The 16,214-nt window shown below is 40.3% G+C and overlaps 1 protein-coding gene across 1 annotated transcript in view; it reads left to right on the top strand.

The window, feature by feature from the left end:
• Nucleotides 1–16,214, top strand: part of C2H10orf67 (chromosome 2 C10orf67 homolog) — a 103,830-nt gene that overhangs the window by 56,995 nt on the left and 30,621 nt on the right. Inside the window, 3 exon segments of the mRNA XM_073799913.1 lie at nucleotides 2,307–2,454; nucleotides 3,542–3,600; nucleotides 13,461–13,526. Of these exon segments, the coding sequence (XP_073656014.1) occupies nucleotides 2,307–2,454; nucleotides 3,542–3,600; nucleotides 13,461–13,526 (273 nt within the window).

Below are 16,214 nucleotides of genomic sequence, written 5' to 3'. Positions count from 1 at the left end.
TTAACCACCTTTTAATGATCTCCATCCTTCTTAACTTCGGTTTGTTAATGCAGTTTGTTTTAAAGAAGTCTCATGGTTTAAGTGAGCCAAAGCTAGCGGTGTGGGCAGATGGTAGAAGGAACACCACCACAAAACCTGCCACTCAGAGTGTAACAGATGACCGTAGCCGCCCAGAACTATCCCTTTGTTCATTTTGCTAATGAGTGTCCTCATTGCTGTGAGAATCTGAATAGTTAATTACTTGCAGTTCCTGCAGCTGACAGATGGTGGGGACAGAGCTAAAGGTTAACCTTTCAGGAAGAGGGGCTGTCGATGGATTTGTGGAGGAAAAAACCCCTCCAGTTGGACGTGTTTCCTTGTTTCCTGCTTTTCTACCAGATTTTTAGAAAACGCACTTAGGTGTTAGCTGCTACCACTGGTAAATTTTACACTTCATCTGATTAATTCAAATAGTTCTCATTTAGTTTATAATAATGAGCGCTCACGTAATCCACAGTGGATGTTCATTTTCTGCCACTGTTAGGAAATGTATGCTTAAGCCTATTAAGGCAAATGTTGTTTGTCTTTAAGAAAGCTTTTTTAGTCTATAAATACATTCTGTGATGTTCTCAAGTTGAACCATGTGGGACAAGAAATTAATGACTGGGATTCTTTATTAAGAAAACAGTGTTGTTTCTTAGCTATTAGATTTGTTAGTTAAGAATGAATTGGGGTTAAATAATTTAAATGAATGGTGACTCAAAATCATGAAGATTCATAATTGGGCTTAGTGCAAAATTTAACATTATTTTAAATATTAACTCTGATATAACTAACTTCATTAGTAAGTCACTTGTTGTTTTTCAAGGATTTATTCATGTACTATAAAACATTGTACCCACTTATTTTTCTTTTTAACCATTATAACCACAGAGGAAAACATTTTTAATAATTTACTTTCAGATATCTCTAAAGTTAAATCAAAGTATAGTTTCAAAGGGACACCAGTTATATTGGGAGGAATGGTTTTGTTTTTGAGAGGAGAATTTATTCTTGTGTATTTGCAATCATGGCATTGCTACAAAAAGAATAGCTTATAATTCACCTGAAGATTAAAGTTCAAAAGTATTTCTAGTGTCTATATTAATTTTGAAGGAAGGCATGTAGACGCTTTTCTCTTTTAGTGTAACAATACAATGACTTTCAAACATGCTGTTTAATATTTTGAGATTGCATAATCAGTTTAATATTGTATCATCATGAAGTATAAAGTTCTGCACCAGCTTCTCCAATTCATTACATCTTAATTCAAAAAAAAAAGTGTGGCAATAAAATCTAGACAGCCATAAGCAAGCATATTCAGATGTTTTCAAAAGCTTTGAAACAAACAAGAAGAAGAAGAAGAAAAGAAGACTAGCTGTCCCCATAAGCTTCTACTGCGTAAGAAAAAGCTTCTCCCATAATGGACATGGCAAGATTTAAACAAAAGACGCACATAATAAAAATGTAAATGAGTTTGCTTTACTAAAACTATAACTTTAAAGTCTTTTGTTGTAAGTTATCCTGAAACCTTCTTACAAGGTAATCACTGTTTGCATAGAGATTTAAACCGAAGTCCTCAATAGCATTAAACGCCTGCACAGTCCCAGTGTGACAGGCATGCAAAGCCACGTTAATGTTCAGAATATGAATTGCCTCTGGGTGGCTCCTTCACCAAGCAGAAAACCAACTGTGTGGTTATCCGTGTGCCTGATGGACTCCATGCGGCTCCCAGCCTGAAAACGTCACCACTTTGACATGTGATGTGCTCCTCATGACACTGGCAGCACTGACACTGGGGAATGCCACAAAGGCGACAAGCCCCCCTCCTTAGCCGTGCGCTTTGCCCCGCCCCCCCCGGCGCTGCTGCCCTCCCCCCCATCCTCCCACCCCCCCACCCCCCCGGCTGCTGCCCATCCGCGGTCTCCCCAGCCTGCCTGGTTACGGGCGGACAGCACTTCAGACACACACAGAGGGAAGTGTGGGTGGAGGGGCCCCAGCTGCCTCCATAATGAATTGACCTGAATGATGAGGGCACACAAACAGTATGATATGCATTATTCCTGTCAATAAACTGTCCCCATGTGCTGTGGTCTTTGTACAGAATGTACTGCAGCCTTTCTCCCAGCAAGCTCTATTTAGTCTCCTTCCTTTTTACTATTCATATTATAAGTGTGTAATAGAATTCAGAAAATTATATGATAGCTCTTCTGTATCTGTATTGTCTTGTGTTGCATATTTAAATCCTTGGCTCCCTGCTTAGAAATATGGAATTCTCCATCTTTTAGGACTCTTTTATCAAAGACGACAGCCCTCTAAGAACAGCTCTGGAAAAGGAAAATTTGGAGTACAAAGTGGAAAATGAGAGACTGCTTCAAGTCATTTCAGAACTCGAAGAAGACATCCGACTCAATCTAAAAGAAAATTCATTATTAGGTAACATTTTAAAGTCATTTTTGAGAAAACTCTACATTGGGCACTTTATAAAATTCATAGCCATGCTTGTCTTTTCCAAACATATGTTTGTTTGGTTACCTACATTTAAAACATCAGTTCGTTAGCCACTTTTCATTTTCATTCTTTTCTTGAGACAGAAATTGGTCATACTCCCCTAGCCATGCCTTTTTAACTCAGGGTGGTTGTTTTCTAAGCCAAGCATTGTGCTAATCAGTATTCTATATCACTTAGAAATATTATAAACAAATAGAAACTTGTGCTGATTTCTGTTTCATGTGCTTAATTATCTAAAATTTATAACATTTTAATATTTAAGCATATATATTGGGGTGTGCTTTGTGGAGAAACAGAGTTGGCCCTTCAGAAAAATATGCTACTACTTACTACATTATCTTCAATTTTTGGTACAAATGTTAAGTACAAATTTCCATTTGTAGACTTTATACCCTCTTTTTTATATCTATAAACATTGGTAAATATTGCATTTAAATCACCAAGTTAGATTGCTTTAACGTCCTTACACGTACTGCTATCTTTGTATTTATGTTAGTCACACAATGATATCCTTAATCTGCAGTATGAAAAGCTATGAGTAGGCAATTCAAAATTTACAGCAAAACATTGATACAATCAGATATAGGACAATATTCCTTGAATGTAAAATTATCCCACGTCAGTGTAGTTTCGTTTCTCTTCTGATGTGGTATAGTAATGCTTCTTCAGGTTTCGGTAGTTCTTACTGAGTCATAAAGTACCACCTGCTAAAGCCGTTTGTATTGGCTGTGACTAACAGCAGAAATATCTCTTGCTAGTATCGATGAAAAGCTTTCAACCCTGAGCCACACTTGGATCTTGAACTTAGTTCTTAATCCCTATCTGACCAGCCATCTGAACAGCAGGAAGAAGGCTGTGAATGTCAAGGGCAGTTGTGAAGGTCACAGTCCTGCTAGGACTTGCGTCCACCATGCCTGCCAGCAGTGTACAGCCTGCCCTGAAGCAGGCAGATTGAATACAGGGCCATAAGCTTGTAATTTCATGCTTGGCCTCTCTCTCCTTTTGTTTACAGAAGATGAAATTATAAGTCTGAAAGAGATGGCAGAAAAGGATCATAAAACCATTCAAAAGGTACTGTAACTTCTTTGCATTGATGAATGCTCCTTTCAATGGCAATATGAGCATAATTGGTGAAATAACCCTGTGTCCCCCTTGCCTTATGATGTAGAGAAAAGTCGGTTTCTGTTTTTAATCTCGCCCGTTACTCAGGATTATTTCTTTAGTAATGAAAAAGGATTCCATCTTGAAAACAAATTCATGTTTTCTTTTATTTGGGATAACTGAGTATCTACCTTGTTGACTGTAAGAACTGAAAAAGCATATGACACAGGGAGTCCGAAGATGTGCTTGTGGAAAAATGATATTATTAAAAATGAGCAGCCTTATTTTCAGATCAGATGTTGGTTTATGTTCATTTTTCTGTATATGAATGAACTGGGTTTGTATATCCAGGAAATCTGTATTTAGAGCAGGAAATTCTTTTGATATCATGAAGATCAAGATTTCCTGGGGCATCAAATGCCGCAGGACCGCGGCAGTTCCTGCCCTCCACACCCAGGTCAGGGGCTCCTGCTTTGTGCTTTCTTAGCTCTCAAAACCCTTTTCTGTGATGGTCAGTCTGCCTTGCCGAAGACCCCACAACCCAGAGACAGTACTGTCTTTCGGTCTCTGATCTCTTCCCAGCGCTCAGCACTGTGCCGGCACACTTAAAAATAAAAATACTCTTTGAGTGACTCAGAGAATGAGAATGTAGTTAGAGTTCATAAAATTTATAGACGAAACGTGGATTTACATCCTCGATTATTCCAAATAAACATAAAGGTTTCTGTGAACTGAATCGAGTAGTAATTTTTAAATAAAAATTAAGGAAAATTGGATAAGATGAAAAATTCAGTTCCTCAGTCACACTAGCCTCATATCCAGAGCTCAGGTGACTTAGATTCAGGTTTCAACCTGATTTTGCAGCTCTGGGTATTCTTAGGTTTTAGATAAAATGACTTCCAAGAACTGTTTTGTAAACAAATGTATGCCATGATCGGTCAGAGCTGGGAGATGTCTTCTGTGATCACTGAATCCATCACAGGTTTTCACAACATGATGTCATTTTCTTGTGCTTCATCCTATTTTCAGTGATGAGGGTGCAAATGCCATTCTTACAGAGATAACAAGAGTCTACAGAACTGACAAGTTTAACTTTCTTGGCATCAAATTCTAAGATTAAAAAAGAAATCTCAGCTTTCTAGTTTCGCTTAATAACCTGCAAGGGAACCATCTCCGTTTATGTAAATGTTTCTTAAACTACTCAGTCAGTACTGTCTCTGGGAAAGATGAGTCAGATGAGCCTACTCTTCTCTGGGGGCAGTTCAAGGAAATTAAAGCAGAAACTCTCACCGTTAGGCCATTAGCCCCTGAGTGGCTGGTTATACCCTCTGTGGGTTTAAGTATTTCGATTAAATGCTGCCTCAGCTTTCTAGAGCCGCAGTGCCCCATGGTAGCCACCAGCCATGGGTGGCTGCTGAACACTTGTGTCTAGTGCAACTGAGAAGCTGAATTTTAAATTGTTTAATTTTAATTTTTAAATTTCAGTATGAAAATACTGATATTTGTTTCAGTTACTGAAAAACTTTTATGTATATTTTGAATAACTTGAATATGTGAATCTACCTTTTTATTTGTAAATTTTATGAAATCTAAATGCAGATCAAGTATCTCCCATGAAATTTTAGCCCCCGAATTGAGATGTGCTCTAAGCGAAAAATACACGCTGGGTTTCAAAGACTTAGGTACCGTAAGAAATGTGAAATATCTCACTAATGATTTTTAATGTGAATTATTACCCATTTAAATGATACTATTTTGAATAGCTATTGGGAATAAACAAAATATATTATTAAAATTAATTTCACCTGTTTCTTTTACCCTTTTTTTTTTTTTTTTTTTTTTTTTTTGCGGTACGCGGGCCTCTCACTGCTGTGGCCCCTCCTGTTGCGGAGCACAGGCTCCAGACGCGCAGGCTCAGTGGCCATGGCTCACGGGCCCAGCTGCTCCGTGGCATGTGGGATCTTCCCGGACCGGGGCACGAACCCGTGTCCCCTGCATCGGCAGGTGGACTCTCAACCACTGCACCACCAGGGAAGCCCTCTTTTACCTTTTTAACAAGGCTATAAGTTCAACTATAAACTGTAAAGTTTAAAATTATATATAAGACTCACATAATATTTCTATTCAACTGCTCTGTTCTAGACAAATATAGCAAATCCATAGTTTGTTTGATCATCTTTTTTTATCCTGTCTCTTTTCTTTTCTTTTTTTTTTCTTTATATGCACTGGGCCTCTACCCAGATGAGTGTAGGTATAATTTGGTATTGATCAGGGTTCCTGTTCCATTTCTGACACTATGGCCACTTGGGCTGGTTCCTCATCCTCCTTCCTGAGTCTCACAGGCTTACTGTGTGGACAGAATGAGGTAATGTGCGTCAAAGTGCTTTGCCAGTTGGAAAGCAGATCAGTTGTTGAACAAAATGACAGCTGACATTTACCGGTTTGTTTCCAATGTCCTCCACTAAATCAATTAATTCAGCAATGTTCATCAGATGCCTTTTAGTGCCAGGCACTGCTGAGATACAAAAGTGTTATATACACACATGCAGCCTTGCTGTGGGGGAGAGCAAGTCTGGAGGGAGAGACAAAAACCATAGGGCAGGGTGATAGGGACTGTAATAGAAGTACGTACATAGAGAAGAGATGCCTGGCTTTACCTGGAAGGTTCTAGAAAAAGGCTTCACCTATTCTTCCACACCTATCTCACACTCCTTCGCTTGAAGTGATTTTTCCAGGTGGGTAGGAGGGCGGAAGAGCTGCATGCAGCGTGTGAATGCATAAAGTGTAAGCTACGCCCGTGGAACTCTGTGATTTGCTATGGCTGGAGCAGGAGGTGGGATCTGGTGAGACCACGTGGTGAGAATTTGTGTTGGGGCAGGAAGAGGGGGGAGTCTGGGGTGTGAGGGAGGAGTAAACAGAACCGGAAGAGAGGAAAGGGGCAGCTCAGAAGCCTCTGGATAAGCTACATATTCCCCTTTTCAGTCCAGGATGCAATTAAAAACAAGTTGAAAATGGGATGGAATTTGGGTAGGCTGACCTCTTGCCGTCTCCATGGGCTAAATGCTGTCAATTATGGGATTCGGTAGCTTTTATGTTTAAATTTTAATAATCAAATGACAGCTGAGTCTGTGTTCCACCTGTGGCTGAATACATGAATTTATAAATTTGTAAATATGAATTTCCTTCTGAGAGGGGACAGTCGTCAGAGATTATAGCCCAGGTGTGATCAGTGTCAGGAAGCAGGGCAGCGTTGCTTGCCCTGGGGGCAGGTGGTCGCACAGACAGCCTGGACTGTAAAGGATCGGGGAAGGCTGGAGGGAGGGCACCGAGGTGACTCCTGGAAGCAAGGTCAGCGTTAGCAGGAAAGGGTGAAGGGGAGGTGGACGAGCCAGAACAAAAGAAGGGAGAGGGCACATGACTTGCTTTGGCCGGAAGGAGGTGTGGGAACAGGGGTGGTGAGAAGCAGGGTGCATCATGGAGGAGTGTTATTCCAAGGGGTTTGAGTTGCCTTCTGAATGGATGGGGAGCTTTGAACGTTGGGGCAGGATCGAATTCGTGTTTCAGAAAAAAGGTGAACGGGAGGGAGGAAAATCCAGAGCCAGAGAGGCCAGTTAAAAGATTTCTTGTATAGGGCTTCCCTGGTGGCGCAGTGGTTGAGAGTCCGCGTGCCGATGCAGGGGACATGGGTTTGTGCCTCGGTCCGGGAAGATCCCACATGCCGCGGAGCGGCTAGGGCCGTGAGCCATGGCCGCTGAGCCTGCGCGTCGGTAACTAGGGGAAATATAAAGTCCCGAAACAGAAGGAGGGCGGTGACACGGGGATGAAGGGGATGGATGAATTCAAGAGATGGTTAGGCAATAAAAGCTGTGGTCTTTAAGAAGGTTGAAGGCCGGAGAGATTAAGCGGAGAGAAGTGAAGACTGACATTCAAATGAAAATGACAATAGAGGTAGAGCAGGGGGAAAGCAGGAGAGAGAGTGGCTATCACAGAAGCCAGGCAAGAGTTTCAAAGAGAAAGGACTCGTTCCGCGTGCCCAGCGCTGCCCGGAGGCCAGGTGTGCAAAAGGCTAAAAAGGGAGGATTGAACAATTAGCTTTGGCAAGTAAAATGACCCTGGTAATTAATGAGGGTCATTTACTGGAACGTGGAAGCAGTTGAGAATGGGGGGTGAATGCAGACGTGGAGACAGTGGGTTTGTGCAACTTTCTAGAAGTTTGGCTGCGAATGGCCAGGGAGGGGTCGGGGAGTAGTTGGAGGGGGACATGGGGTTGAGGAAGGAATTTTTTAAAAGATGAAACTAGAGTATTTTTAAATGACGTCGATGGAAAGAAGAATGAGAGGGTAAACGTACAACAGAGAGAAGAGATCATTGCTGAGAGACATCTACGGAGGCAGGAAGGGTTGGGGCCAAGGGCTTTGGTGGTCGCCAGTAACTGATGCCCATTGGAAACTTAATGACACTTCTTTTCAGACCAAGGTATAAGACTCAACACAAAATCTTTTCCTTTCCTTCCACTTCTCATTCCTTTACTTTTCTAAACCCACTGTTCAGCCTTTCACATCTTCAACTACACCACTACCTCCCCTTCTGAGGCTCTCATGTAACCAGTACCCACTGTTCCCCGGCCTTGCTCAGGGATTGAGCTGTGCCATTGGAGACAAGCTGATCCTTGCCTTTAGGTGCTATGCCCTCCCTCTACCCATCCTTTCCCTTGGATCTAATTAGCATCCTTAAAAAAAAACAAACTTATTGATTGATTGATTGAAGTACAGTTGGTTTACAATGCTATATTAGTTTCAGGTGTATAGCAAAGTGATTCAGTTATATATATACATATATATATATTATTTTTCATTTTCTTTTCCATTATGGTTTATCACAGGATATTGAATATAGTTCCCTTTGCTCTACAGTAGGACCTTGTTGTTTATCTATTTTATAGGTAGTCATTTGTATCTGTAATTAGAACCCTTTCTAACCACCCACTGCCGCTCTTTCCATCATTACCACTTTCCCCAACTCCATATTCCATTCCTCCTCGCGGTTCTCTAATTCACAGAGAACACAGTGGACTCCTGGATTTTTTTTCCCCTCTCCACTCTCTTGCTCACCCTGTCACTTAGCTTACCTAGCCTCACCTTTACTCCTTCTCATCAGAAGAGGGGACATTCTTCTTTGCCTTGACCCATCCTTCCACCCATTTGCCTGACTCCATCTCTTCCTCCTTCTTTTTTTTTTTTGAATTTTTTTTTATTGGGGTATAATTGTTTTACAATGTTGTGTTAGTTTCTACTGTACAGCAAAGTGGAGTTCCATGTGCTATACAGCAGATTCTCATTAGTTATCTGTTTTATACATATTAGTGTATATATGTCAATCCCAATCTCCCAGTTCATCCCACCACCCCCCTTTCCCCCCTTGGTGTCCATATGTTTGTTCTCTACTTCTATTCTCTATTTCTGCCTTGCAAACTGGTTCATCTGTACCATTTTTCTAGATTCCACATATATGCATTAACATACAATATTTGTTTTTCTCTTTCTTACTTCACTCTGTATGGCAGTCTCTAAGTCCATCCACATCTTTACAAATGACCCAATTTCGTTCCTTTTTATGGCTGAGTAATATTCCATTGTATATATGTATCACATCTTCTTTATCCATTTGTCTGTGGATGGACAGGTTGCTTCCATAACCTAGCTATTGTAAATAGTGCTGCAATGAACATTGGGGTGCAGGTGTCTTTTTGAATTATGGTTTTCTCTGGGTATATGCCCAGTAGTGGGATTGCTGGGTCATATGGTAATTCTATTTTTTGTTTTTTAAGGAACCTCCATACTGTCTCCATAGTGGCTGTATCAATTTACATTCCCACCAGCAGTGCAAGAGTGTTCCCTTTTCCACACCGTCTCCAGCATTTATTGTTTGTAGATTTTCTGATGATGCCCATTCTAACTAGTGTGAGGTGATAGCTCATTGTAGTTTTGATTTGCATTTCTCTAATAGTTAGTGATGTTGAGTAGCTTTTCATGTGCCTCTTGGCCATCTGTATGTCTTCTTTGGAGAAATGTCTATTTAGGTCTTCTGCCCATTTTTTATTGAGTTGTTTGTTTTTTTGATATTGAGCTGCATGATCTGTTTGTATATTTTGCAGATTAATCCTTTGTCCATTGATTCATTTGCAAATATTTTCTCCCATTCTGAGGGTTGTCTTTTCGTCTTGTTTATGGTTTCCTTTGCTGTGCAAAAGCTTTGAAGTTTCATTAGATCCCATTTGTTTATTTTTGTTTTTATTTCCCTTACTCTAGGAGGTGGGTCAAAAAAGATCTTGCTGTGATTTATTCAAAGAGTGTTCTTCCTATGTTTTCCTCTAAGAGTTTTATAGTGTCTGGTCTTACATTTAGGTCTTTAATCCATTTTGAGTTTATTTTTGTGTATGGTGTTAGGGAGTGTTCTAATTTCATTCTTTTACATGTAGCTGTCTAGTTTTCCCAGCACCACTTATTGAATAAACTATCTTTTCTCCATTGTATGTCCTTGCCTCCTTTGTCATAGATTAGTTGACCATAGGTGCATGGGTTTATCTTTGGGCTTTCTGTCCTGTTCCATTGTTCTATATTTCTGTTTTTATGCCAGTACCATACTGTCTTGATTACTGTAGCATTGTAGTATAGTCTGAAGTCAGGGAGTCTGATTCCTCCAGCTCCATTTTTTTTCCTCAACATTGCTTTGGCTATTTGGGGTGTTTTGTGTCTCCATACAAATTTTAAGATTTTTTGTTCTAGTTCTGTGAAAAATGCCATTGGTAATTTGATAGGTATTGCATTAAATCTGTAGATTGCTTTGGGTAGTGTAGTCACTTTCACAAGCTTCCTTCTTCTTCTCCTGGGACCTTTCTTCATCAGCCTCTCTCTCTCTCCCTCTCTCTCTCTCACATGCCTTTAAGCATTTCCCTCTGGCCTACAGATATAGCCAAGCCATCATTCTGGGTGGTGTCCCTTGACCCTGATCACCCCTGAAGTAATTACCATTCACTCTTCTTCAAATATCAACTAAAAGAAACCTGTATCTACTAGCCCCTTCTTCACACACCTGTTGCTAGTTTTTCCTGTTGGTAAGGTCACCATGAGGTTCATCTTGCCCTCAATCCTTTTCAGTCTCATTCCTTCTTGAATCTTCTACTCTCTGTGGCAGGACTATGCCCCATGTCAGAGATGCCCTCTGCAGCAGTGCTTGCTTCTGATGTTTTGCTCACTTCCTCACACCTTCCCAAGCAATATCTGTCAATGGTTCCTCCTCCTCCATCTTTCACTTGAATGCCATTCTTGGGAATTCTCTTTATCCTTGGTCTTTGTTTTCTCTCTGGCTGACTTCAGACTCTCCCATAACTGGCACATCTGATTACAAATGACTTCTGAACCTTCCCCCTGCTTCATGTTTTCCCTGAACACCACATCTGTAATATTAACTCTGTCCTCACCCTCAATTTCCATGTTACATGCACTGGGAAGACTTCTTTGACAGTCTCCTTCTGTCCCCTATGGTAATTAGGGGCTTCCTCTGTGCCCCCGCATACCTGGGACTATTTGCTCCCTGGAGGTCAAGAACTGTGTCAATCCTTTATTACCTTTATGTTAGCTCTCAAAAATATTTGCTAAAAAAAAAAATGCTTTACATTTTCATCAAATTCAGTGTCAGATCTTGAACTCATTACTCCTCAAATCTGGACTTGGCTGTGTTCCCCACTTAAATGAATGACATTGGCATCTATCCCAGAGGACCAAGTGACAAATCTAGGGTCCTCCTCTACTTTCTCCTTTTTGTTTTTTCTGGCCACGCCGCATGGCATGGCTTGTGGGATCTTAGTTCCTCAATCAGGGATTGAACTCTGGCCCTCGGCAGTGAAAGCATGGAGTCCAGGGAATTCCTATCTACTCTCTCCTTCATACCTTATATCTAGCTGGTCATTAGGTCTGTAGACATTCCTTCCAAAATTTACCCCCATCCCCTTTCTCTGCAACAACATTGTCACAGACTTAGTTGAGGCCCCATCATTTCCATAGATTCCTACTTCATTTTCCTGTCTCCACTCTCATCCCCTTCAAATCTAGCTTCCACACCCCTGCTATGGTTATTAATACCCTAATCTTACATGCTAAAACCTTCAGTGTAAAATCAGGCTACCTCAAAATGTTCTGGGTGATTTTTATGTGCCGGGAGCAGCTAAGCACTTTCACATTTGCTGTCTCAAATTCTTTTCAGAAGAACTCTTCAAAGTAGGTTTTATTATCCTAGTTTTATAGATGAGACAACGAAGACCTGAAGCATAGAATTAATTTACCCACACAGCTAGTAAGCAGCAGAGCTCTGATTTGAACCAACCCCTATTCTGTACTTTACACCAGTCTGCCCTCCACTCCTAATTGAGGAGAACAAGCCCCCTCATAATATCACCCTGAATCTCTGTCTCCCTTCATTTCCTGCCGTTCCTGTCTCTATGCACCCTGGGTCCACAAACACCAAACTTTTTCCAGTTCCTCCATTACTCCAGGCTTCTCTGTGGTTACTTTGCTGTTTTTATTGCCATTTTCTCTTCCTCCAACTTGTTGAACTTCTGCAGATCCTTCAAGACCCTTGTCAAATGGCCCTTCTGTGCCATTGACACCGGGTATAGCAGAACTTGTTATAATTACGGTTGCCAGGTTATGTGGAATTTTATGCTTTTCGACTACCTGAAGATTTGACTTATTAACCTTTTTTCTTATGTGTTACAGTTATTTTGTTCACATTGCTCTCCTAGCATACTGTAGGTGCTCCAGGGAAGGGATCTGTTTAACTTCATTTCCCTACCTCCACAGCCGAACAAAATGTCTGGCATCTGAAAGGTGTTCCATACATGTTTATTAAATTAATGAATATATGAATTAATTGAATTGAATGGATGTCAAAACCAAGGGTTGAATTTTGTCAGTGTATATACTACATGCAAATTGCAAATGATCATTTAGAATACTGAGGTGGGGCTTCCCTGGTGGCGCAGTGTTTGAGAATCCGCCTGCCAATGCAGAGGACACAGGTTCGAGCCCTGGTCCAGGAAGATCCCACATGCCACGGAGCAACTAAGCCCGTGCGCCGCAACTACTGAGCCTGTGCTCTAGAGCCCGTGAGCCACAACTACTGAGCCTGCGTACTGCAACTACTGAAGCCCATGCACCCTGTTCTCCGCAACAAGAGAAGCCACCACAGTGAGAAGCCCACGCACTGCAACGAAGAGTAGCCCCCGCTCACCGCAACTAGAGAAAGCACGTGCGCAGCAGTGAAGACCCAACGCAGCCAAAAATAAATAAAGTAAAATAAATTTATAAAAAATAAAATACTGAAGCAAGTCAAGTTGGTACAAAGGCCCAGCAGTATATGCTTTGATGGCTGTTTTCAGTTGTTATGAATATGGCTTGATATGCATATAAATATAGCACCAAAACCTAAAATAAGAGAAATGTTCATATAATGAGTAAAGCAAAATTGCTCTTTTTGATAGAGTAGGACTTGCTTTATTAGACATTGAGTCACATTTCTTGGGGGGTAGGGTGAGAAAGGTTGTAAATAAATTGGCATTTTTATGTATGTTTTGCTTGCTTATATAATAAAAATAATTATATAGTAGTATATCATTATTACATGGTAATCTATGGACATTTAATTTTTGCTTTGATCATATTGGGATCCATTTTCCTCACATTTAGAATCAAAATGTTTCACTAGATTTCACTGAGGAGGACTCTTGAGTGTTTTCTTACCTTTAATCAAAATGTAATATTCCTCTCTTTCAGCTAATCAATGGCAGAGACAAATTACTATGTGAGCTTGAGTTTGAAAAATCATTAGTGCAAGAAATGGTAAGGGGATTTACATTATTTCTTAATAAATTTGAATCCAGGAACTTAATCATGAAAGTTTTATAAACTTTATTTGTAACTGTTTACTGTGAACTCTTCATTTCACCTTTATCCATAATCTAAATGCATGCGTAATTATAAACATTTTTTAATGATTGTTTTGGAGAAAACAATTTGAGTAGTTCTTTAATAAATATACGTACAATGTAGAAGAGTCTTATACAAGAAAGAGTATTACAATTTAAAGCAGTGTACAAAATTTTTGTATTTTATTATAGGGATTAAAAAAAGAAATATGAGAGCCCAGTATTTTGAAGGATTTACTATTTTTAGTTACAAATTGCCGTAAGTGACAACAAAAAGAGCCCAGCCAGATATTTTGGCATTCTGTGTTAGTCTCATAAGAAAACACTGCCTTTTTATGTTCTTTTAAGCGAACTTTCCAGACGGCTGGTCTTTTATTTTATCAGTTGACTACCCGCCCGCCCCCCCCCAGGCTCCCCGACTTCACCCCCCGTCCAGCTCATGGTGTCGTACTTTGGCTTTCAACTGATCACCACTACTATGTCTTTGTTACAGTAAACTGACTGTGTTTATTATAATCAAAAATAAAACACAGCTTGACTTGCGTTCTAAATGTGCTTGAAAAGAATATGATACTGTTTAGAAGAGAAAAGGTTGTTCATAGGAAATCAACACCACTTCAGATATTGAAACATTCCCTTTTTTACAGCTTGTCACACTTTGTGCCAAGTCATGACTGTTTCCCTAACTCTGTTTTGTTACTCTCAGCACCATGTGTTTTGGGTGCCTTGTCATAGAAATTAATGCAAAACAATGCTCTGGGACTACAATAAAGCCTTCTATGAAACCAACTTGGGAATGCAGGCCAGGAAAAAAATTATGGTTAGCTATCCACAGAAACCATGTGTTAACAAATGTGTTATTTTGAACTCTTTACTTTTAAACCCCTGGCGTATAAAAGTCATCTCCATGAACTGAGTATACGTGGTCGATTTCTGCCCCACCCCCTTCCTCTTCTGTCATTCCCCCCAGTCCAGGAGTTGCTTCTGAAAACAAACAACTAAATGTGCACATTGTCATTAAAATACAAAGTGTTTTTATAGAGTGGGAAGCAGATGTTAAACTGTCAGTTTGTTAGCAGTATCAGAGAAGAAATTAAACTACTCCATCAATGAGTTCATGCCTATGCTAGGAACGGACTACACAGTTTGTGAATTACTTTGCCGCTCTATTTGAACTGTAAGCGGTTAACTGGTGCTATTATATTGCCCATGGGGAACCAATCATGTTTTATTTTGCTGTTTAGAAGTTGAGCACCACGCTTGTTGCCAAGCAGCAAGATCTTGCGTCGCAAACCTCACGACAGCACAAGAGCCTTCAGCGTGTTCAGAGCTGGTCTGGAGGCTCATATTTTCAGTAGAAGGAGTGTACTTAAGGTTCTTCTTAGGACTGGGTTTCCATGGCATAACTTTGGGCCCAACAAGATCACTATTTGGCACCCCCTTCCCCCCACCAAGGGATTCTGTTATTCACTTGGAAGGGAGGCTGGCTTTGTGGCTATTAGGGCTTTCTTTGTTGCTACAGTGCTTTTTTCCAGAAATGGAGATTTGTGATTGTGGCCAGATGGAGGAGTGGAAGAAGGTGGGGTTGACCAGAGTCACTTTGTAAAAATTAAAAGACGTGCTCCCTGAAGGGTTTTTGTTCCATGCTTGTCTATTACTGTTTTCAATACAGTTTATTTTCTGGACTATTAAGAGCCTAGTTTAAAAAGTCAAAGAGGTTGTAGTAAAAAGGCAGGATCAGTAAGTATAGGTAAGCAATAAAGTATGTATGGAACGATGTACCCTTAGTTAGTTTTAGGAGAAGCATATGAAATAATTTTGAATCTTTCTGTGATTCCTATGCTTGGTGGCTTTCCTTTATCCTTTATCCTTTTTTTTGGTCAAATTGAGATATAATCGCCGTATAACATCGTATTAGTTTCAGGTGTACAGCATAATGATGGATTTGATACATGTGTATATTGCAAAATCATCACCACAATATGCCTAGTTACTTAATACCCATCATCACGTGAAGTTACACAGTTTTTTTCTTTTTCCTTTTGGCTGTGCAACACAGCTTGCGGCAGTGAAAGCATGGATTCCTAACCATTGGACCTCCAGGGAATGCCCGTCATAATTTTTTTCGTATCATGGGAACTTTTAAGATTTAGTCTCTTAGCAGCTTTCAAATATACAATACAGTGTTGTTAACTACAGTCACTGTGCTGTACATTACGTCCCCAGGACTTACTTATCTTATAACTGGAAGTTTGTACCTTTTGATCACCTTCACCCATTTTGGTCCCACCTCTACCCCCTGCCTCAGGCAACCACCAATCTGTTTTCTGTATCCATGAGTTTTTTATTATTGTTGTTGTTGTTGTTTTTTAAGATTCCACATATATGAGATCATACAGTATTTGTCTTTGTCTATCTGACTTGTTTCACTTAGCATAATGCCCTCCAGGTCCATCCATGTTGTCTCAAATGGCAAGATTGCCTTCTTTTTTATGGCTGGATCATATTCCATTGGATAAATATACGACATCTTCTTTATCCATTCATCCATTAATGGACTTTTAGGTTGCTTTCATGTCTTGGCTATTGTAAATAACGCTTC

Source organism: Tursiops truncatus, chromosome 2 (assembly GCF_011762595.2).
Source record: "Tursiops truncatus isolate mTurTru1 chromosome 2, mTurTru1.mat.Y, whole genome shotgun sequence".
Lineage (NCBI taxonomy): Eukaryota > Metazoa > Chordata > Mammalia > Artiodactyla > Delphinidae > Tursiops > Tursiops truncatus.
The sequence above is the reverse complement of the archived record's forward strand: the minus strand, read 5'-3'. Positions and strand labels throughout refer to the sequence as shown.